Source organism: Coffea arabica, chromosome 2c (genome assembly GCF_036785885.1).
Source record: "Coffea arabica cultivar ET-39 chromosome 2c, Coffea Arabica ET-39 HiFi, whole genome shotgun sequence".
Lineage (NCBI taxonomy): Eukaryota > Viridiplantae > Streptophyta > Magnoliopsida > Gentianales > Rubiaceae > Coffea > Coffea arabica.
Window position 1 is genome coordinate 72,143,068 of NC_092312.1, and position 21,458 is coordinate 72,164,525.

At 36.0% G+C, this 21,458-nt stretch overlaps 3 protein-coding genes across 10 annotated transcripts; 2 read left to right on the top strand and 1 right to left on the bottom strand.

The window, feature by feature from the left end:
• LOC113727788 (lon protease homolog 1, mitochondrial) lies at window positions 1-13,601 on the bottom strand. The gene is made up of 19 exons (XM_027252134.2): window positions 12,968-13,601; window positions 11,587-11,652; window positions 10,569-10,760; window positions 10,284-10,349; window positions 10,007-10,048; window positions 9,796-9,918; window positions 8,823-8,921; window positions 8,134-8,199; window positions 7,970-8,056; window positions 7,812-7,851; window positions 5,646-5,817; window positions 5,378-5,502; window positions 4,132-4,262; window positions 3,944-4,048; window positions 3,637-3,750; window positions 2,760-2,927; window positions 2,050-2,151; window positions 1,516-1,779; window positions 1-1,046 (listed from the first exon to the last, which is right to left on the bottom strand). Exons 1-19 carry the CDS (start codon window positions 13,280-13,282, stop codon window positions 345-347), a joined length of 2,979 nt encoding a protein of 992 aa, XP_027107935.1. The 5' UTR covers window positions 13,283-13,601; the 3' UTR covers window positions 1-344.
• Window positions 13,602-13,659: 58 nt separating this feature from the next.
• LOC113727789 (uncharacterized) lies at window positions 13,660-16,900 on the top strand. 8 transcript variants are annotated; one of them, XM_027252137.2, is made up of 4 exons: window positions 13,660-15,838; window positions 15,943-16,052; window positions 16,188-16,265; window positions 16,423-16,900. In XM_027252137.2, exon 1 carries the CDS (start codon window positions 13,760-13,762, stop codon window positions 15,587-15,589), a length of 1,830 nt encoding a protein of 609 aa, XP_027107938.1. In that variant the 5' UTR covers window positions 13,660-13,759; the 3' UTR covers window positions 15,590-15,838; window positions 15,943-16,052; window positions 16,188-16,265; window positions 16,423-16,900. The 8 variants fall into 8 exon arrangements, with proteins under 8 accessions (XP_027107938.1, XP_027107941.1, XP_027107939.1 ...); XM_027252140.2 differs by having other exon boundaries at window positions 16,449-16,900; XM_027252138.2 differs by having other exon boundaries at window positions 15,943-16,048.
• A 3,920-nt stretch (window positions 16,901-20,820) lies between these two features.
• Window positions 20,821-21,219, top strand: LOC113727792 (bZIP transcription factor 53-like). The gene has a single exon (XM_072077169.1). It carries the CDS (start codon window positions 20,821-20,823, stop codon window positions 21,217-21,219), a length of 399 nt encoding a protein of 132 aa, XP_071933270.1.
• Window positions 21,220-21,458: the final 239 nt, after the last annotated feature.

Consider the following 21,458-nt stretch of genomic DNA (forward strand, 5'->3'; position numbering starts at 1 on the left):
TTCAGAAAACATTGTAAGAGTTCCAAAAATATAATATTAGGAATCCCATAGCCAAATATATGGTACAACATGCTGCTCTAAGGCTTAGGCCGCCGGGGAAAATTTCATCCTAGATAGGTGGGATAAGTGTGCTTTATACGTTTGAATGATTATTGTACAAAAACGTTGCTGTCGAACAAATGAATCATGGCATAAACTTGTATACAAAGGTCCCGTTCCGGGACCAATTCCGTCTGAAAAACCAGCTGGAACAAGGGACTTTCTCTACCCCCTGAATTTGATCAGAACAGGATAATTTTTGGGACTGGCAAACTCAACGAACGTCATGATACACCGAAACAGACTTATTCTTCCCTCTTCTCGTCGTAACTGAAAGCCAAATCATATACTTGACTATAATCATCTACAAAATGGACCTCCAGGCCTTCCTTCACGTTATCCGCAAGCTCATCAAAATCTCTCCTGTTAGCTGAAGGGAAAATGATTGTCTTCACCTCACTCCGTCTTGCAGCAATTGTCTTCTCCTTGACCCCTCCAATCGGGAGGATTTTCCCAGTTAGTGTTACTTCTCCAGTCATCGCCAGGTCCTTCTGGACAGGTTTGTTCATGGCAAGAGATAACAAGGATGTGATCATGGTGCAACCAGCACTTGGACCATCCTTCGGGGTAGCACCAGAAGGAACATGAAGATGAAGCTTGGAGTTAGCAAAGAAGGGATTTGCAGGATCCTTCTCAAGCAATATAGCTCTTGCGAGAGTGTGAGCAATCTGGGAACTTTCTTTCATGACATCTCCAAGTTGTCCTGTAACGTGGAGTGCACCTTTCCCTTCACCTTGCTCTACAAGAGTTGTTTCGATATATAATGTTGATCCACCCATAGCTGTCCAAGCAAGACCCATAACAACACCGACTGGGGTCTGTTCGTATATGCGCTCTGCATGAAAGACAGGCTTGCCAACAAAATCCATTAAATTATTTGTGTCAACCAACACCTTATCCACTGTTTCAATCTCGTTACTCTTACTCTCGTCACTTTCAAGAATGACCTGTCATAGTCACCATAGCAACACTAAATGAGTAAAAGTTCACAAAAGTGCATCTTATGACCATGATTTGATTCAGATGAACTTATCAAGCATGGAAGGATACACCCAAGTAGTCATTTATTCTTATTACATTGGAGTCGGACAATCACCACAAATGAGAATCATTCTAACAATTGGTACAGTCGTTCAACATTATTCTTAAAGTGTGTTATTAACCATAAAGCATGTTTGCTTGACAATCAAATTTACAAGTCAGGTATATGTTGTGTTTTACAATGAGATGGAAGTTTTAATGAAAGATACTGGAGGAGTTTGCAATCCTAGACTTCCAGGATAATCAAATGAACGAGCAAAATGGAGCATTTTGTTGGTCTATAATTGGAAGATGTGCGTACCAGGGGGAAGAAAAGAACAATTTTTTATACTGGATATAGATTGCAGAAGACAGTTAAAGATATTTATAATATACCTCTGTAGTTGCTGCTTGATCTGGAGACTTCTCTGTGAGGTCAGTTGAGGGATCCAGTGACTTTGTTTCTTCTACGGAGGTTTCAGAAGCCTTTTCAATATTGCTTGATTCAACAGATACTGCACCATCTTGTGCCCCTTCTCCAGTTGAGGTTTCGGTCAAGATACCATGAGATTCTGCCGTTAGCTCAACAGATTGACCATCCTGAACTTCTGTGGCTGGAGGATTATTTTGTGCTCTCCTCCGCACAAGTTTTAGAGCAATCTTTCAAGACACCAAAAGATAATTCAATATTTAAGCCAATTGACAATATCCTTGCAGGGATTTCAAACTTCTGAACTCTGAATCATATTTCTCACCAAAGTTGTGGCAACATGAAAACAATAAAAAACATAATGCAAATTTGCAACCTGAATGAAAAGTTCAGTTATCTAGCACAAATGGGAATATAAATGATTTTGCATGAATAGCTAATCAAGTAAAGGAAAGCCAGATACAAGAAAAATGTAGGGGGGAGAGATAGAATCAGCAAACCTTGCGATATATCTTCTCAATCTGCTTTTGAAGATTCCTAACTCCTGCTTCTCTACAATAATTTTCTATCAACGATAGAAGAGCAGCATCGGTAACCTCAACCTGGGAATAATTATTAACCCCTATTATCAAAAGCATATATAGAACAATACATCTCTACAACACGTGTGTAAATAAATCTCTACTTTCGAGAAGACATAACTCCACGGGCCAACATTCAAAGGAAATGAGCATATGCATTTGGGGAAAAAAAATTCTTTCTTTGGCTTGGCATTAATTAATACAGAATGTAATGATTTGCAAATAATTATCCAAACTATTTGGGGTTGTCCGTGAAGACTATGCAGAGTCCCTACAAATCAACACTCGAATCGCCTTGCTCTATTTAAAATCAATCAAGTCCTCTTGCTTTATTTTAGATTAATCAACCTCAAACATTTCCTGAGTGAAAAGTTTGATCATATTATTTCACTGGGCTTAAACAAGCCTGGTGCACAAGCTCATATAAAGTACATTCTTATCCAGAAGGCAAGGACTTCACCAATGTTTGAAGAGCATCGCAAATAGCTCGAAAATTGGCAGGAACTTTGAAAAGACAAAAAAAAAAAAAAAAAAAAAAAAACTCCCCTTAAGAAGAGTCACAAGAACTTAAAGACTGCAACTTATCATCAAAGACACAAAACTTCACAGAGATAGAAAGAGAGAGAAACCTCTTCAGGCTTGATGCCACATGCTTCACGAGTATGTTTCTCCAAATAGCCCCTAGCAATGTGCATTTTCTCATCAGTAATATAACCAGCAATGGAAATTATCTCCATTCTGTCCAAAAGAGGATTGGGTATTGTATCCACCACATTTGCTGTACAGACGAACAAAACCTGCAGTATAGAATAGATAAGTAATCCCCCAAGTTGAATAATGCAGAATGATATCTACTTAACCTTTCACTCGCGACATTTATGCAACTGAAAAAGATGCCAGCCAGCAATAAATAATAAGTTAAACACCAACGAGAAGAGAAGCAAATTCTTTTAATAGTTTCTGCAAAAATGAGGTGGACTACTACAATGTTTGGGAGGGTTGATACCCAATATGCAATCCAAAGGATTGTTTTACAGGTATTGTTACTGCAGCAACTCTACCATAAACGAACCTCCCAGGAGCAATAATGTACCAAGACATTAGTAATATCATGCAAAGAATCAGCATTAACTACCAAATTGACCTCTCCATGATTAGATTTATGCTGGAATTAAGAAGTGAAAACTGAAGACAAGAAGTAGGCTGGAGTATGTTGGGCAAGATCAATTTACCTATCTATTGACCAGAACTTTCAATCACTGAAGTATTTCCTAACCTTCCACTTACCACGTTGGGGTGGTTAGTGATATATCACTAGCGGTATATCTATAAACTTAAAACAATCTTTATTTCAACAAAAAAAAAAAAAAAAATCTGTCACCGCATATGAGTTGCTCCTGCTTAATACATTATTAGCTAACTCTCCATTCTATTTAATATAGGTTAAGCACCACTTTTTCCAAATCATATTATTGCAAGAAGAGGTAAATTTGCTTGCTGACTAACCTTTGACAAATCAATTGGAACATCAAGGTAGTGATCTAGAAAATTAGCATTCTGCTCGGGATCAAGAAGCTCTAACATAGCACTTGCTGGATCACCTGCATGTCCCCTTCCCAACTGCCAAAAGCAAAATAGTACGAGGAAAAAGATGAGAATCCATGGGTGTTGCAAATTTCATAGACCACTAACCCTCTTCAGAAAAAGGAGTCAACAGAAATGATAATTAGTGGAGAATAATTGTACTGTGGTCAATCAGAACAAGATAATTGAACAGGAGGATAAGCAGAACAACAAAAGAAGCATATCAGACCTTGTCAATCTCATCAATTAAGACAAGAGGATTAGCGGTTCCTACATTCTTCAGACATTGCACCATCTTCCCTGGCATGGCACCAATATAGGTTCGACGGTGCCCCTTGATATGTTTTCCAAAGTCAGTAACATATGACAAACACAAATGTTGAATAAGTAACTGCATATGTCTAGTTCACAACCTACCTTTATTTCAGCAACATCAGACAAACCTCCTACTGAAAACCGGTAGAACTTACGGTTCAATGCACGTGCAATTGAACGGCCAATACTCGTCTTCCCAACTCCAGGAGGACCCGAGAGGCAGATGATTTTTCCTGTTATTATTCAAATGGAGACGCATGCGTCAGAGAACAAAGGTCACTTGCAGCACTGCATAAAATTGAAGTGCAAAATAAAGGCCATTCTTATTCAGCACGCGTAGTGCATGGCATCAGGAGTGAGTCTCAGAAATCTTGTTGCTTTGATATAGTCTATCACAATTCCTCACTAACTACATTCAAATTCTAACAGCCCTTGGCCAGTATCATCATGGTCAACATTACTCCACGTTCAATCAAAAAAGGATCCACAAGATAACTTAAATTACATAAAAAATATGCATTCACGAAAGTTTGTAATTGAGTAAACTTTTCCTGAAAGTATCGAAACCAATTCTTACTTCTCAAGTAATAACTTTTAGTGCAATCTAAATGCGCTACTATGAAAATCAGCAGAAACAAACCTCTCTGCCAGATGCAGCCTAGTGGATTAGAATTCAAATGAATTTAAAAAAAAAAAAGGATGCACATGGAGATATCTAGTGGTAAAGGTTTGGTCAATCATAACTAATGCACTAAAGGTAATCAGCCAATATTTGATGATTACAATGGTATGGAAATCAAAAGTTAATCAACCTGATGAAGACAACCCAAATTAGTAACCCACCACAGGTATTTCTACACATGAAAATTTTCTATATACGAGGCAACGAATTTCCTAGTTGGTGTTTTATGAAATAATGGACATGTAATAACCCTGATCCTCTGCAAAATTTTCTATTGATTTGCTCTTTCTGTAGTTCTTGGTGTGCTTAACATGTCCAACAAACATAGTTGAGAAACCAAAGCGAGTCAATGAATGCAGTTGAAGTGATTTTCAAACCTCAGGCAAATATAAACTGCAATATTCCAGATACTGAATGCATTAGTTTCTCCCCCAGAAATGTTTGTATTTCCTTTTATGAAAAAGAGACACATGAATTAGTTAATCCTCCAGAAACTACAGCCGCATGAAAAAATTTTAGTAGTACCCCATGCACTATGTTTAATTGGCAGAATCCAGTAGACTCTTACAATGCCCCAAAGAATAATTGATATTAACTTTTTTCCAACGAAAAGTGCCAAACAACATTAACATTGTCTACAGTGTCGATATCATAGAAAAAACCAACCTTGTGAAGTTCCTCTGAGTTTTCCCACAGCTATAAATTCCAATATCCTTTCTTTAACATCAGTTAAACCATAGTGGTCCTCATCAAGAATTTCTTGAGCCCGTAAAATGTCAAAGTTTTCATCGCTGCATATGTGAAAGAAACCATTAATGCACCAGCAGTTGAACTAGTCAGCAGGGCTACAGCATAAAACAGTAACATTCCAACAGCAGAATAAACATTTTCAGCTACAAAGTTGTATAAAAGGGAAAGGAAGCAAACAGCAAACCTGTAAATTCCCCAAGGCAGTGCAGTCAACCAATCTAGATAATTACGTGTAACATTAAATTCACTAGAACTAGCCTCTAGCAACTGCAGCTTTGTCAGTTCTTCTTCAATGACTTGCAATACATGAGGCGGGCATTTATCCTTTTTTGGCTCAAGTCTTTCCCTGAACTTTGCTGCAGCATAAAAAATTAGTTTCAAAACAACAACCATTTTTCCCATACTCAAAAGAATATTAGAAAACTTATATTCAACACAATTATGATTGTTTTCATAGAGAAGCCGGTAGAAAGCTCAGATATTGTCCATTACTATAGCACCAATAAAAGCTGGGATTAAAACAAAATAAAGGAAAAAAAATACACAAACACACACAAATAGCACCAATCTCATTAAAGATAATAAAAGATATTTATTTCCTCGAACATAGGAAATGCAAATCTAGAGAACCAGCAATTATCACTTTTGCAGGCATAAGCATGTTTAAGGCGGGAAACTACGATCCAGCGGCCACAAGGAGTTTTAAAATGTATTTGAGATTGTAAAGTATCAAATAAAACAATAAACACCCATCTAAGCCCTGCATATCTAAGAATGAATTATCAGCAAGAACACCAAAAGCTAAAGAGCAGAAGGGAAAACATGGAAAAATAAATCTATCCCAGAATAAGTAACAGATATGACACATCAAAATAGCTGTATCTCCAAGCAGGCAACAGATATGAAACATATAGATTACGAACAAACTAATAATCACCTAAGAATAAGAACAGTATCTAACTTGATCAGATTTCACACAATTGGAAGTAAAATCGTATAACAATTCTAGATTCTCACAAAGACTGAAAAGAATACAGATCAAAGAGGGGATGCAAATTACACAACTTTAAAAACTATCCAAAAAGGGAACCAGATACTGGTACTTCTGGGTAAATTAAGGCAACTTACTGAGTGATTTTTAGCATCCTTACATAGAATCCCCCCCCCCCCCCCCCCCAACAAAAAAAACAAAAAAAAAATACATTGTTTCAGCAAATACACTCTCCCAGGAACATAATTAAGTACATTTATGGGAGATTAACTAACTACATGTTGAACAGAAAAGGTTGACATGGGAGGTCCACGTAATCGTAGAAACTAGACGACTCATAACTTTGCTAATATGGTAGACCTTGAGGGAAGTCAATATCACTTAACCAAAAAAAAAATAAATCAAGGCTGTTACTGGTTTCATTAGATGCAGAAATTAAAAGAAGACCTATCATTAGATTACCAACTGTATGCAGTTCACAGACAACTGGATTCTCCCATGGAAGCATGAAAAGTATCTTTCTATAGCTCTCGCTTAAATGTGAAAAGAAAGGACTTGATATAGGTATTGAAAGCTATGAAACTAACTTGCCTTTTGCAATCCTTTTTTTCTTAGATAAAAAAAGAAAAGTTAGAAGAAAAACTTTTATCCATTTTCTAAAATTTCTCAAATCTTCAAAGTTTAATCTTTGATTTTTAACTTTTTAAATCGTACCTACCTATAGATACAATCAACATCATTAAGGAGAACTACTAGAAGTAAAAGCAATTGCCTCAACCTCCAAAAACCAAAAAAAGGTTATATAATCAACTATAGAAAGCATGAAAAGTAGCTTTCATGCTTTCTATAGTTCTTGCTTAAATGTTGAATAAAAAAGGACTTGATATAGGTATTGAAAGCTATGAAACTAGCTTGCCTTTTGATATCTTTTTTTCTTAAATAAAAAAAAGCAAAAAGTTAGAAGAAAATCTTTTATCCATTTAGTAAAATTTCTCAAATCTTCAAAAGTTTAACCTTTGATTTTTAACTTTTTAAATTGTACCTACCTTTACAGATAATCAACATCATTAAGGAGAACTACTAGAAGTAAAAGCAACTGCCTCAATCTCCAAAAACAAATATTATGCTTGTGAGAAACTAAAATATAGCATAAGATGATATAGTGTAAAGCAAAGGCTTCCAAAATGTCCCCTAGCATGGCCACTGCTATAGTGTTATAACTCCTAAAGAACCACACAAAAACAAACCAGACACATTCAGAAATCTGGTGTGACAAGATAAAGTTCAGAATCAGATACAGAGAGAGAGAGAGAGAGAGAGAGAGAGAGAGAGAGAGAGAGAGAGAGAGAGAGAGAGCACCAGAAAGAGCTGTTTTGTCATCAGTTTCCAATCCCAGTTCCTGCATCGCAATCAAGCTATGTTTAAGTAACCACTCATTATCTAGAGGACATTTCACATGGTTTTACAGAAACACAAGAAATAGTTACTTGTATAGATATATCAACTCATTGCTTCACCTTCTTTATGGCCTTAAGCTGCTCATTCAATAAATAGCGGCGCTGCTCCCCGCTTATCTTTTCCTCAATTGCTTTGGCAATTGCATCCTAAATCAGTAAAATCGTAAGAAGATGCAATGAAAATTTTCACATCAAACCTTCAAAGTGGATGGCACTGCACATACCTGGATTTTACTGATCTCTAATTCTTTCTTCAATAGTTCAAGACTAAGCTTAAGTCGTTTGTACACCTAATCAAGAGAAAGAAAGGCAAAAACAGAAACAGTTATGAACTAAAATCCATGGCAAAGTGCTGATTAGTTGAAAATGGCTATTCAAGCATCATTTAATCTTTCACAACTAAATTTGGATGACAAAATAGTCAAGAAAGAGAGAACTCTAAAGGCAGCCAAAAGTACTACCAGAAGATGCCTTTGCAAAAAATAGATAACATCAATCACAATTCAAATGACGTACAATGGATTTTGGTGTATTCGAGGTATGATATCAGTTCAAATGACAAAGCAGTACAACTTTTAAGTCCCTCAACTACCGTTTCTCCTTTAATCAATCCAAATATACGTGAAAGGTAATATATTTACTGAGAAGGTATTGAACAGTAAATTTAAAAAAAAAAAAAAAAGAAAAATGCTTATGATGCTTATATTCAATTAACAGATTGAAAACTGTAGTGGCAGAGATAAACCAAACAATTCAAATTCATATGAGAAATTGAAACTTTTTTCCTCACAGTTATTAAAGAGAGACGGGGGTCAGGACTGGACCAAACATTTCAAATCATCACAAGATGATGAAATAAACAAGAAGAGACGGAAACTTCTTAATTCAAAATAAGGGGGTATAGCTGACATACATCCAGCTCATCAAGAACTTCTTGGCATTGAAATTTATTTGCACCCGATATTGCTGCTCCAAAATCTGCTAACCTAGGATAATTGAAATCTCCTATATGCTGCAGCAATTCAGAAGTTAGATGATGGCAATAATTACTGAATATTGTTAAAACCCAAAACATGCATAAACAATAGAGATGCGCATTTCTAGAGAATTTCTATGAATAACAGTTTTTAGAAAAGAATCCCTGCAAAAAACACCAAATACAAGCTGAGATACAAGTGCTATAGAGTTGAAACTTGAGAAAACTTAATGCTTGTAAATGCGGAAAATCTGCATAGAAAGGAAAGGAAATGTTCAAAGACCACCAAAAGCAATTGCTAGTTCATAAACTTATGCCTCTTCTAATAAGTTTTATATCGAACGCATTATGGGATAATTTCAGAATTTCTCCAAATTTTCTTCAGTTTTGGATGAAATAAAATCAAGCTTGTGTCAAGCTCCAAAACAGAAAATTGCTCCAAGCTTCCCAACATTGTGAAAGTGCGACTTCTATTTACTTAAAGAAATGTAAAGTGAAGAAGGGCAAAAAAAAAAAAAAGTCTGAGTCAGCACCAAAGAACTTTTTCTAATGACCAAATACCAGACATACAATTCGCACAACTTCCGCTATTGCACATTTGTTAACATTTTCTTAGATCTTTATCCAAGCCAATCTACTTTTCATGCACCACTAGTTAATTCAGAAGTTTGACTAATTATTGAAAAGTAAAGCTGCAGGAATAGCCCAGTAGTCAACCAAGCATGAGATGAAGTAGAAAACCATTAAATAAGTGGAAGACAGTGATAACTGAACTTACTAGAAAATGCAAACGATAACAAAGTGAAGAAAATAGAAACAGCAATATATACCACTCTGAGAGATATAAAACATTCTCATGAAGTTACACTTACAATAAAGATTAAGAGAATGACAAGGATAATGCTCAAACCTGAGTGTAGGTTTGGACATGATCTCGCCAAAGGGAACTTGTTTTCAGGACATCTTTCAGGGTTGAAATGACTTCAAATGATGTTGCCTTCATTACATCATCATCTCTGTCATAAGGTTTTTCCTGCACAAGACAAGAACTAGAGTAGAAAGACCAGTGCAAAAAATGGAGCTTCAACTTACAGTAAGTTAATATACTCAGATATAGTTACCTTGAGATGATCAATTTTCACTGTAAGGGGATCTTCATCAACCTGTGCAGGTCGTAAGCGTATCAGGCCTCTGATTTTTCAGTTCAGAGAATATGGAAAATAGCTTATAATATCAGAAAAGGAAATAAAGATCCATTTCAGAATGCACCCAGTAAATATTCATAAGGCTCCACCACTAATACACCACAAAGAATAAAGTCAAACACGAATTAGAGCAAAAGCACAAACTTTTTGCAGAATACAAAAATTGACCACAAGGCAGAGAACTCATGCTCACCAACTCTGTAATTCGAATTCGTCTATGACCAATTAAAACAACCTGATCACCTTGGATACTTGTAATCTGGATCACAAAACCAGTACAGGTCAGTATTAGGAACATCTTCGTTTGGATTAAAAAAATGTTGACAATATTACTCAAGCAAATATATTGCACATTAGGTACATCGTGATTTGGATTAAAAAAAATTGACAACAATATTACTCAAGCAAATATACTCAGTTTGCACTTCAGATTTCTTTCTTAATAAAGAACAAGAAACACAACAGCAAATCTAATTACCTGAGCTAGCGTGCCTACTTCATGAAGGCGTCCTAACAACTCTTTTCCTTTAAGTTCATATATGTTCTTCTCTGCATCAGATGGAGAAACAATAGCAGAGTCTGTTCCTGGTTCATCTTTAACAAGAAAAGCACCAGCAAAAGGGGCCTGTCTCTTTCGACTTTCAACCAATGCAGCTAATAATTTGGGATCCTGCAGATAATATTCCATGTAAAATAAAAGGGTAAACAGGTATGATAAGCTCCTCACATTAACCAATGGATAAAAGGTTGAAGGAGGTGAAAGACAATTGAAACTAGTAGAATATTTCAATAAATATTGGTATAACAAAAGCCAATTAAAATTTTTTTCCCAAGTAGCCTGCCTTAGACTGTAGGTTTCTTCTCCTCGGCAGTTTATGATTTGAAACCTAAATCCAATGGCGAAGAAGAAATTCCACAAATGGACTGCAGCAATTTAATTTATTAGTAGGAAGCTATAGATTTTGATACTAAATGAGAAACTTATACTACATCTAATATATCTATATATATGTATGCATGTATGTATGTATAGTCAGATTCATGCTTCAACAACCTAGCTTGTACTAGTGAGAAGTTATGCAGAACTAAGAACTTTTACCCATATCTTTGTACTCTTAAGGTTCACCGCAAGTTCATCCAAGAAAGCACTTTTTCACCACATTACTGAAGATTCAATGAAAGAACACCGTTATATTCTACTGGAACAGACATTTAAAGCATTTGACCAATTATCAGACATTCACAAACTGCTGGATACATTCAACATAGAACACAGGTTGCCCAAATATCGGAAAAAGTCTGCATCAGATACACATCAACAATACATAGTTTTTTATAGTTTTACAATAGAGAAATATAGCAAGTCATTGTGATCATCATTCTAAAAAGCATCATATTTAAAACTCTCAGGTCTCCACAATCATATCATCAACGATAATGTTGGAAAAGAAAAACATTAGCTTTAGTGAAAGAATCTTGAAACTAATCACCCATACCTTTACATAAATTGGCATATAAAATCCAGGAAATAATGGCCTATGAGGCAATGGGAGTGCTAGAACCTGCACAAAAATACAAATTCATTACCGCTATGTATAAAAAAGAAGAAATATAAATTGGAATCTATAAGCAAACGTCAGAAGTAAAACACTCTCAATTAGTAAGTGAAAAAAACATCGAGAAAATTTCAGTCAAACTAAACTATTGAGAAAAGGAAGGAGAAGTGCAGGTATGGGCTCTACAAGGATAGTTGTCTTGATCAAATTTCTTACCCTACCCTCTTCACAACTATATCTAGCTTCTGATGCACAAAATTACCACACTCTACAACCACTAATGCAAGGTCTAGTGTTTGTAAATAAGAATTGCTCATATTTTTGCGTATTAGGGTTATCTTACACCTTAATTTTGCTTATTTTCCATGTAAAAAAAATGAAATCACGGGTCACCAATGCCTCACTCTGAAGCTTAATTTCTTTAGTCAGATTGAGACTCTACGAGGCTGTGCCACACCTCATCAGTAATGAATGTTAGAGTGCTACATAGCCAGCTTGATTTCTGATGGCTATAAACTATAATATCTATGGGTTGAAGCATGTTCCGTACTATGAAAATAATGATTTAAAGCCTGCAATCCACCAATCCTCGATCAGAGCTTTACTGGTAAAACACAAGTAAGTTTCTTCACCATCAAATCTAATGACTTTATTTCATATCCATATGTTTGAATTCCCATATAAGAGTCAAAGATCCACATCATGGAATTTTTGCATTCTAAATTTATCAATCACATTGCAACTCCAGAAAAATGGTACTTAGGGCTACACAACTGATGGTTGCCATATTTTCGGGATTCAAGTTGGAACCAAGAATGCAACTGAATTTATTTTAAAGTGGAACCAGACGATCACCTTTGCAAGCAACAGGTTTTTAACCTAAGACTAGGAGTTACATGTAAAATATATTTTCTCATTTCACAATATACGTTATCAGCTACAGCTAATTCTCCTCACGAGCATTATTTCCCAGTTCCTTCAACTCTTTATTCATTCAACGTTGTGATTAGGGAAATTATCATGCCAAAAATATTAGATTACAAGAGCAGTTTTACCTGTTTGACTAGCGAATGAATATTTAATTTATGCTCAAATGCTACAATTAGTAAATTTCAGAAAGCAAAAACAGTTAATGCAAACAACCACTAAAACATGTCTACCAAGGAAAAGTGACGAACTTTTTCCACCCCACTTCACATTAATTTCAAAACGGCAAAAACTATTAATCACCTCCCAAAAAACCAAAGATATAAGCAAAATTCAAATGGGCAAAGGCAATTACCACAACAAAAACTAAAAAAAAAAATCTCAATAATTATACCGTTAGGCAATCTTCAGGTTTGAAGACAGTGGGTACAATTGCGGCGGTGGACTTAGAATCAGCATCTTCTCCATCCGTTTCAACCCGTCTTGCTTCAGCCCCGGATTCGGCAGAATCTTCACTGGAGTCTGAGCAGAAGAATCGCCGGAAAAAATATGGGCCTCTTCTATTTGAGTAATTGGGCCCCTTAAGTGAGCCCAGAACTCTGAGCAATGGGGAGTTCGACTCGGAAGCATGGCGGAGGTAGGGGTAAAACGCCGTCGTTGCCACATGGAAACGGGACTGTAAACAGGTTGATGCTACGGCCTTCAACATTTTCAGGAGCAGAGGCTGTTAACTTAGGGGAAAATGTGGGTTTTTCCTTTCTTTTATTTCTTTTGGTGATTTCAGTTTAATAAATAGATGGAATTGGATTGGATTGAACCGCCATTGGTGGAAGTCCTTGGATGCTTGAAGAAGAAGAAGGGAATGGGAAGGGCGCAGTTTTGTACTATGACATTTTCATTTTCCTGCAGGAATTAAGCCCTGCTTAAACCCTTGAGCTTATATTGATTGGCGAAATTGCCACTCTTGGTTATATAATTCCAGATATATCACACCTTTTTTTTTTTTTTTTGGTGTGGGTATGTGAAAAAAAAAAATATTCTCCCTGCAAAAAGAAATTATCCCAGAAATATTTGACTTATTGGGCTTTTTACGGCCAAGTTCGGGCTAGTTCAGGACCATTGACTGGCCTATTTAAATGGCTATTCACAAGCTTCCAGATTTCACATCCCCTTTTCAGCCCCACAAATGAATCGGCTCCGCCCTCGCCACCCAGCTGCACCACCACTCCTCCGCCTCAAACTTCCTCAATCCGTCCACGACTGCCACACCTGTCAAACCCCAACCCACCCTTCTCTCCCCCTGTCTGACCCGTCATTCAAATCCAAAATTGTAGAACTCATCACAAACCAACACTGGTCGGAGCTTAAACCCCTGCTAAAACCCACAACTCCATCCAATTTTCTCCAACAATTATTCGACCACAACTTCCCTTCAGATTCCATTCTCACCTTCTTTAGATGGTCCCAACATGGTTTCCAGGTTTCCCATTCTTTACAACATTTATGCAAGTTAATAGCTTTACTAGCAAATGATAACAAATACCCAAAAATCCGATCTTTATTGCATTTTTCTGTTAAAAAAACACCACCTTTTTCGGTTTCTTCGTTTTTTCACACACTAGTGACTTGTGGTGATGATTTTTGTGCTAATTCTATTATTACTGATATGCTGATACTGGCTTTAGTGAATAATAAAAAATTGGATTTAGCTGTAGATGGTTTTAGGAGGGCTGGAGATTACGGGTTTAAGTTATCTGTGATTTCGTGTAATCCAATGTTAGGAGAGTTGGTGAAGAATGGAAAAGTTGGAACTATGGAGTTTGTGTTTAGGCAGATAACTAAGAGGAGAGTTGATGTTAATTTGATTACTTTTAATGTGGTGATCAATGGTTTTTGTAAGGCTGGAAAGTTGAATAAGGCAGGTGATGTTGTGGAGGATATGAAGGTCCTGGGGATTATGCCTAATGTGGTTACTTATAATACTTTGATTGATGGATTTTGTAAGAAAGGTGGGGCTGGTAAAATGTATAAAGCTGACGCACTTTTGAAGGAGATGGTGGAGAAGGGCGTATGCCCAAACAAAATTACATATAATGTGCTGATTGATGGGTTCTGTAAGGCTGATAATGTGGTTGCTGCATTAAAGCTTTTTAAAGAGATGAAAGAGCAACAGATAACACCAAGCATATCAACTTATAATTCGTTGATTAATGGCCTTTGTGGTGAAGGGAAAATTGATGAAGCTCTTGGTCTGCGAGATGAAATGGTTGGATTAGGTTTTGAGCCAAATATAAGGACTTATAATGTAATCCTAAATGGATTTTGTAAGAATAAAATGCTAGAGGAAGCTAAAGAGATGTTTGATGATATCGTGAAGAAAGGCGTCGAAGTCAATGCATTGACTTTTAATACTTTAATTGATGCTTATTGTAAAGCTGGAAACATGAATAAAGGTATAGCACTTCATCAATCAATGTTGACTCAAAAGGTGTGCCCTAGTGTTGCCACATACAATTGCCTTATCGGTGGTTATTTTCAAGAGGGTAACTTAGGAGCAGCTAACAAGCTTTTGGAGGAAATGGAGGAGAAGGGTTTGACAGCTGATCTTGTCACCTACAACATTCGTATAGATGAACTATGCAAGAGAGGAGAATCTAGAAAAGCAGTTAGACTTCTAGATGAGATCTTTGAGAAGGGCCTAATTCCTAGCCATATTACTTATAATACGTTGATGGCTGGCTATTGTCGAGAAGGAAATCCTACTGCAGCTTTGGTAGTGAGGAGACGAATGGAAAAGGAAGGTAAGCATCCTAATGTGGTATCATACAATGTGTTGATTAAGGGATTCTGCGAGAAAGGTAAGTTGGAGGAAGCAAATTCCTATCTTAATGAGATGTTGGAGAAAGGATTGGTCCCAAGTAGGACGACATATGAAATTATTAGGGAGGAAATGATGGAGAAGGGGTTTGTCCCTGACATAGATGGGCATCTCTATACTGATTCTGTTAGTGTTTAGCCTTATAAGCAAAACTTATTGTGGTCTTGTAGTGGCTAAGGTTTTACTGTACTGTCATGTGGATGAAAGAGATGAAGCCTGAAGGGTTGTAAAGTTTTGGTTTGCCATCTTTCCCTAATGTCAGTGTCTGTCTAATGCTGGTTGTAATGCATTTGTTGGCTCAACTTTTGCTCAAAATTGCTGAGGTGCTCAAGGCCAGAAATGAAATTACAGTGTTATCTTTTAAGCTGTAACTCCCGTCTTAATCAGGTGCTCTCTTTGATACTAGTTTATCAAATGCAGAAGGTTTTCTATTCATCATTTCCACTTTTTCATGTTTAATGAAGACAAACTTCTTGACTGTATTTTTTTAGATTGAATCTGCAAGAGGCAGAGGAAATTCATTTATATCCACAGTGAAGCTTTGTGCAATAAGTGGAGGAACTAGGCAAGTCATGAAGATCTTGAACATTGTCTCATGTAGGTGGGTCTGACTCCTATTTAGTTGATAATAATGTTCTTAACTGGTTAGTTCCTAGTTATGATATCACCTTCGTTAGGAATTTACTCTGCAAATAATGATATATGCACTGATGCATAGCTATTGTGCGTGCCTCAGGGAAACCTAGACTTCCTCCAATACATACCCTGTTGCTTTTTCATGTTCAAAACTTGACAAAATCAAGCGTGATTCTAGGTGCTGGTTCAATTATGTTCTGCTCCCTTTATTTATTTATTCATTCATTTTTAAGAACGTGGCATGCAAAGTAATTGTCTGTTTTTGTGCTAGAGTCCAAGATGGTCACATTAGAGTGGAGGTTTATCTTTCTATCCTGTTTATTTTTCCTTTGCAGTAATTCTTCAAAATGCTATCAAGCAGGATTTTCAGGAGCAAGAAGATAAGAAAAACCAATTTCTTGGACGACTATGCGAGTGTGCAGCAGAGGTTTGCTGTAATGATTTTACCTTGTTATCGTGCTTGTATTCTGCAAATTTTAAAGCAAAGGAGTGCTTCGCTCTTGCTGCATGATGGGCTGCCTAATTCTAAAGAAACACGTCTATCCTTGTCAAGACCAATTCTTTACTGAGCACCATTCATTGTTGCCTCTGGGGGTGAAGAGCTTGGCTGATGGGAAATTCATCCGACCAAATTACAAAGTGGGGTTGGCCGGAGCCAATTATTTACACCCGTAGCAAAGTTAAACACTCATTGCGTTGATGTGTACCTGGATTTGGCCATCATGAGGGGACCAGTGTCTCCATTGTGCTTGCTTTGTATTTGGAAGATCAGAAAAAGCAATGCGCCATGAGTATAATATGCTGTTATGAAAATCATCATCGTCGCTGACTCTGTTACTTGTTAGTGTCGAGGATTTTAATTATTTCACTGGCCTCCTTCCGAATTTTAAAAATTATACTGACCTCGCTTAAAGATAATTATTAGCTCGTAATATTTAAGTCCAACTAACACTTAACAAGTAATATTAGGAGAGAGAAAATAATAATATGATTCTATCATTGTCACTTATTTATTAATAAATTGTTTAATTAATCTAATACCAGTTCAAACATTAAAGAAAACATTATTGTAATTTGCTGTTTATCATTGGGGATTAAATCACATATGGCACTAAAAATGGTATGTCATTATATATATATTTCATTGAATACAAAATTTAATTTGCTTTTTTCAATTACAAATCCATTGTCAAACATGATCAATAACAAATAATCAAAAAAGTTTGTAACTAAAATATTACACAAAATGAACTTTAATACCATAAAAATCTCAATAACTAATCTTAGCATATTGACAAGAATATTTGTGATGTTAAAGTTTGTTCTCTGTAATATTTTGGTTGCAAATGTTTTGATTATTTGTTGTTGATCATATTTGACAGTAGGTATGCAACTGAAAAAGAGTAATTTGGATATTGTGTTAAGTGAAAAATATGAAATAATATAAGTGTTTTTCTTTATTGTGTGGGTTGGTATTAAGTTAATTAAACAATGTACTAGATGAGGGACAATGATGAATTCATATTATTTTCTCTCTCTTAATATCATTTTTTAATTATTGATTGGGTATAAATGTTACAAAATAATTAATCTTTTAAGGGAGGCTAGTGTAATTTTTGAAACCTGAAAAGGGAGACCAATGAAATAGCCAGAAACTTCAGGGAGGATTTTGGAATTATCCCCTGGTTTTTCTAAAGGTTCTTCGTCTTCTTTGGACATCGCGTCGCATTCAACAAAACGACATCCAGTACTGTGTTATCGAAATTGGATTAGGATTGTTGAGTGTTCACTTGAATTTCTTGAATGGAAACCACCATCAGGCAAATATTGGATCCACGATAAGTAAAAGCTGATCAACTGGTCAAATACTCAAAAATCTCAAGGATAGGAAATCCTGAATTTTCAGGGACACGAGTAAAAGTCTAAATTCTGACTACCGCTTACGCGGTAATTCTTCCAAGCACCGAAATGCCCATTTTTTTTTTTTTTGAAATCCTATTTATATTTTTTTTTTCCGGAAACGATAACTGTCGTATAAACCTAATCTATTCTACACTAAAGGGGAGGGGGCGAACCTAAGGAGGTCCAGGGATAATTCGGAGAAAACTGAACCGCCACCAGACGAAACGGGTGCACAACACACCCGTCTAAATTTTTTTTTTTTTGGAAGCAAATCACTTAAATGTGGCATTTAAATGTGATTTTGAAATCCTATTTTTATTACAAAGAGGGGTTTTGGCAGAAGGGGAAATCCTATTTTATTAGGAGGGGGGCCTCTCTTGCTGCTCTTGAGCTACACTTGTCTGATGTTCCGTCAGGTTGCGATAATATTTTCAAGTCTAGGGCCCCGTTTGACAAGTAAATTTTTTGGATGTTTATTTAAAATTTTACTGTAGTTTACTGTAAAAGTTTTTTAAATTTTTTTTGAATATTTTGAAGTGTATAATTTAAAAATTTTGAAAAGTTTTTTGAAGTTATTGTAACTAAAATTTTTAAAAAACTTATAGCAGACAAACTTGGCAAAAAACTCAAATGCCAAACAAAGCCCTAATAGAGATAGGAATCGAATCCCTAATCACTAGGGAAGAGTCATAAAACTCAAACCGCCCAACCACTGTCCGTTTCCATAAATGCCCAAAATGTCACACTTGTCCTTTTCTTCACTAGCTCCAAAATAAATTTAAGTTGATCGAGCACCAAAATTGAGCATTTAATGGGGGCCTATAAAAAATTGATGATGTAAGCCTTCTTCTCAGTTGCGTTAGATTTTTCAAAATTTAATTATAGATAATAATTAGAATTAACAAATAGTTAAAATTAACGTAATTAGTTAAAATAATCAACCGAGAACAAGCACGCAATTGTTGTACAAAGAATAAGGCCCTTAAATGGCTTAGATTGTTGCTCAGCAAAAAATAGACGAGGGATTTAATTTTACCTAGATAAAGAATTCAAGGGCCAATTGGATAAGTTGCCCTCAAGTTGATGGTTTAAACCCTACACGTGCCAATAGAGTTTTTAGCCTTCTGTTCCCTCTGAATTTTGGATTATTCATTTTTAATAGGGGTTAACAGCAGTCTGTCCTATGAACAATCACCAGTTGCCCCTTAAGTTTAAACCATCAATCATGAAATTACAAGTATCTCAAACTTTCAATCTGCCGCAATTTAGCTAAGTGAATCTGTCTTGGTGAAATTTGTCTGGCCTTTTATGGTATAATAAAAAAGTGAGTAATAGACAGCCCTGTTCTACTGAAATGCCAAATTCAACGTTTTCATCCTTGCGGGCCAACTTCTAATTTATCCTCGTACTCCTCGCATAGTAGAGAATGAAAAGAGATTTATAATTGGGTCACTATTTTTTTTTTTTTTTTTATAAATTGGGTTTCTATTCTGAAATGGGCATTTTGTCTATATGCTATAAAAACACAAGAGAGTTTATATAATCTTTCAAACTAAAGGCCATTGACCCTCAAGTCACTGCCTTTAGAAACTCTTAAGATATTTATTTTGTTTGGAGGTGATGTGATGTACTATTATATTATTTGAAATAATTATTATAATATTTTTTATGGTGTAATGTATATGAAATAAAAAAATAATTAAAAATATAAAAAATAGATTGAAAAATATGTTTATGATGCAATTGAAATATTATTTGAGATAATTCAACAACGATCCAAACACCTATTATAATTGATATTTTTCTGAGGCAAAATGCTACCGTACTACTTATTTGCAGTGAGATAGTTTTTTGTTTTATTGATCGGCAATACTATTCTACGGCCTACATAGAAAGGGGAATCTAGTTGAATTGTATCAGGAGTTAGAGGAAAAATGGATGCGATAATGTCAAAAGAATGCTCTGGTGTTAGGACTGTAAACGAGTCGAGTCGAGTCGAGTTTTGGGTTAATCGAACCGAATCTCGAGTCAAGCTCGATCAAAATTTGTTTAACTGTAGTGAAATAGTTCACGCAGGCAAAATTCAACTAATCTTTTAATACAAAAACGCTTTGAAAGTGACAGATTTTTTCACATTTCCTTTTGACTGCAATGGCAGAATTACCAGACAGACAACAGTTTTGTTTGACTAATAAGCCTGGCTTTTCCCTTTAAAGATAAGATGGATAACGATTAGACTGGCCTGCGAAAGTTCCTTGAATTAAATTACTGCTCTGCATTTTTGGATAATCCCACGAGGCTATTTTTCTGAAACAGCTGTCATTGTTGGCACCACCCCTTATCCATTTTCACCTCCAAAACTAGACTTTTAATACACCACACCAAATTAGTCCAACACCATTACAGCCATCAGGCCTCATCAGGTTAGCTTTCTTGAAGTTGAGTACCGTGCACTTCTTCTCTTCTTATTTTTTTTTTTGTTTTTTTTGTTATCCATTTATAGGTACCTTTCTTAATCTTGATCAAGATTGCATTTTTTTTTTGGGGGGTCTCTGGTGGTGAAATGTTCGAAAATTGAGATTTCTTTCCTGTGGTGAAAAATCAATCTATGATCTCTATAGTTTGCACAACCCTTTTGGGCGTTTGTCTTCTCCAATCTTTCTCTGTTGTTTTTCTTTACCATTTCTATGTGATTTTTTGATATAACGCCCAGATTCTAAGGCCTTCGATTTTTAGCTTCATCTGAATCTTGTCCCTGAAATTGTAGAAAAAGTTAGCATTTTTAGTTTAATCCACATTGTTTAAGAAAATAAAGGAGGCCCAAATAGAGAATGTCATCAGAAAGTGATCAGAGATATGCAATGATGGATGAAAAGAAGAGGAAAAGAATGATTTCCAATAGGGAATCTGCGAGGAGGTCAAGGATGAGGAAGCAAAAGCAATTGCAGGATTTGACAGATGAAATGGGCAGCTTGGAGGTGGCAAACAATGGCATTGAGGGCAAGATTGATGGGATTACAGAGAAATATATGATTTGTGCAGCTGAGAATAATGTCTTGAGAGCTCGGCTAACTGAATTGACTGAGAGATTAAGATCATTGAATGATGTGATCAAGAATTTGGAAATGGTTGGGGATGCTACTCAATTGCCTGATCCTCTGCTGAAGCCTTGGCAGGTTTCTTGCTCAATGCAGCCTATCCCTGCTTCTTCAGGAATATTTCAGCTCTGAAATGATGGTGACCTTAATGGGCTTCCTCCCTTGCAGTAAATAGCCTTTTGGACATTCGTTTAGCGTAGTTTGTGTCTGGATTTCTGTTTATTGTATGCTCTGTCTGTATTAGTTTTAACTCAGCATGTAGCTGTTAAATGTTCTGTTGAGGTCATGGACTATTGCCTCCTCTTATTTATGTTAGTGTGGAATCTATCAGCCATTTACGCTTGACCAATGAGGCAAAGGGTACATCCCAT

Bases quoted from the DNA above. Each gene is read 5' to 3' on its own strand.
- LOC113727792 (XM_072077169.1), top strand. From the start codon at position 20,821: ATGTCATCAGAAAGTGATCAGAGATATGCAATGATGGATGAAAAGAAG.
- LOC113727788 (XM_027252134.2), bottom strand. From the start codon at position 13,282: ATGTTGAAGGCCGTAGCATCAACCTGTTTACAGTCCCGTTTCCATGTG. The intron at 11,653-12,967 runs GTATAATTATTG...ATTTTTGTGCAG, and splicing joins AACCTGAAGATTGCCTAACG to GTTCTAGCACTCCCATTGCC. The intron at 10,761-11,586 runs GTATGGGTGATT...TATTATCTGCAG, and splicing joins ATATGCCAATTTATGTAAAG to GATCCCAAATTATTAGCTGC.
- LOC113727789 (XM_027252137.2), top strand. From the start codon at position 13,760: ATGAATCGGCTCCGCCCTCGCCACCCAGCTGCACCACCACTCCTCCGC.